The sequence below is a fragment of the Arachis duranensis genome, chromosome 7 (assembly GCF_000817695.3).
Source record: "Arachis duranensis cultivar V14167 chromosome 7, aradu.V14167.gnm2.J7QH, whole genome shotgun sequence".
NCBI lineage: Eukaryota > Viridiplantae > Streptophyta > Magnoliopsida > Fabales > Fabaceae > Arachis > Arachis duranensis.
This window is the reverse complement of record NC_029778.3, coordinates 76446711-76447614: the sequence shown is the minus strand read 5'-3', so window position 1 is coordinate 76447614 and position 904 is coordinate 76446711. Positions and strand designations below refer to the sequence as shown.

At 37.1% G+C, this 904-nt stretch overlaps 1 protein-coding gene across 1 annotated transcript in view; it reads right to left on the bottom strand.

Moving 5' to 3' along the window:
- The window catches only part of LOC107459839 (tubby-like F-box protein 7), a gene marked incomplete at its 5' end in the record, with an annotated part of 2989 nt that extends 2596 nt beyond the window's left edge, over nt 1-393 (bottom strand). Inside the window, 1 exon segment of the mRNA XM_016078128.3 lies at nt 306-393. Coding sequence (XP_015933614.1) covers nt 306-393 — 88 coding nt within the window.
- Between the last annotated feature and the right edge of the window lie 511 nt (nt 394-904).

Genomic DNA, 904 nt, shown 5'->3' with positions numbered 1-904 from the left:
TGTCTATAAATAATAAATAAATATAAATAAAAGTCAATTCACATATTGGCAAACCGCAAAGCCCTTCAGACTTTAGCAAGTTCATTCACAAAGGGATAGCATACCTAGTCATACAAGAAAGGTTGGAATAATACGCTTAAAAAATGAAATCTTGCCCAGCTCTAGTTGTTACACATACAACATAGGACTTTATAGTGACAAGAGAGGAAGAACAAAGATGCTCATTCAACTCTGGCCACAATTCATTTTCATCGATCTCTAACAGTAGGCAAAAAAGGCCTTTCATCAAGACAATACTTACTTACATGGTGTTAAGGCAAGATATAGATAAAATGTCGAGGTCTTCTTGTTTCGCTTTATCAGACACTGGTTGGGAAGTTCACGTGGACCTGGCTGCAGATCATCAAAACATAATGATAATGTCAACTCCAGGTCTCCAAAGTTCAATAGAACAAAATTCGAAGAAATTGCAACAAGAAACGAAAGCATTCATCACAACAAATGCAAACATCTAGCAAACAATTAATCTTTATCTACTAGAACTCTGATGAAAGTGAAACTACATCATCCATATACGCACACAGTGAAGCACGGCCACTATCTGAATCTGAAAGTTTTCCTCACAAAAGACATCACCATTTCCCGCTCTTGCATCTTCTATGACTATCGAACTGCAATTTCGTATGCAGTAGTGAGGGCCCATTCTGAATTTGACGCATTAATCACCCAAATACCGCCATGGCTTAATGCAGGGATACCAAAATCATGGCTGATTCCTCAGAGCAGAGTAAAAATTCACTCCCTAAACTAATAGAAGCATTCATCACGTCTTTGGATTAAGCTAATTTTAATGTTAGAAGAAAAAAGAAAAAGCTCATAATCAAAACCGCACTTTGGGCAACTT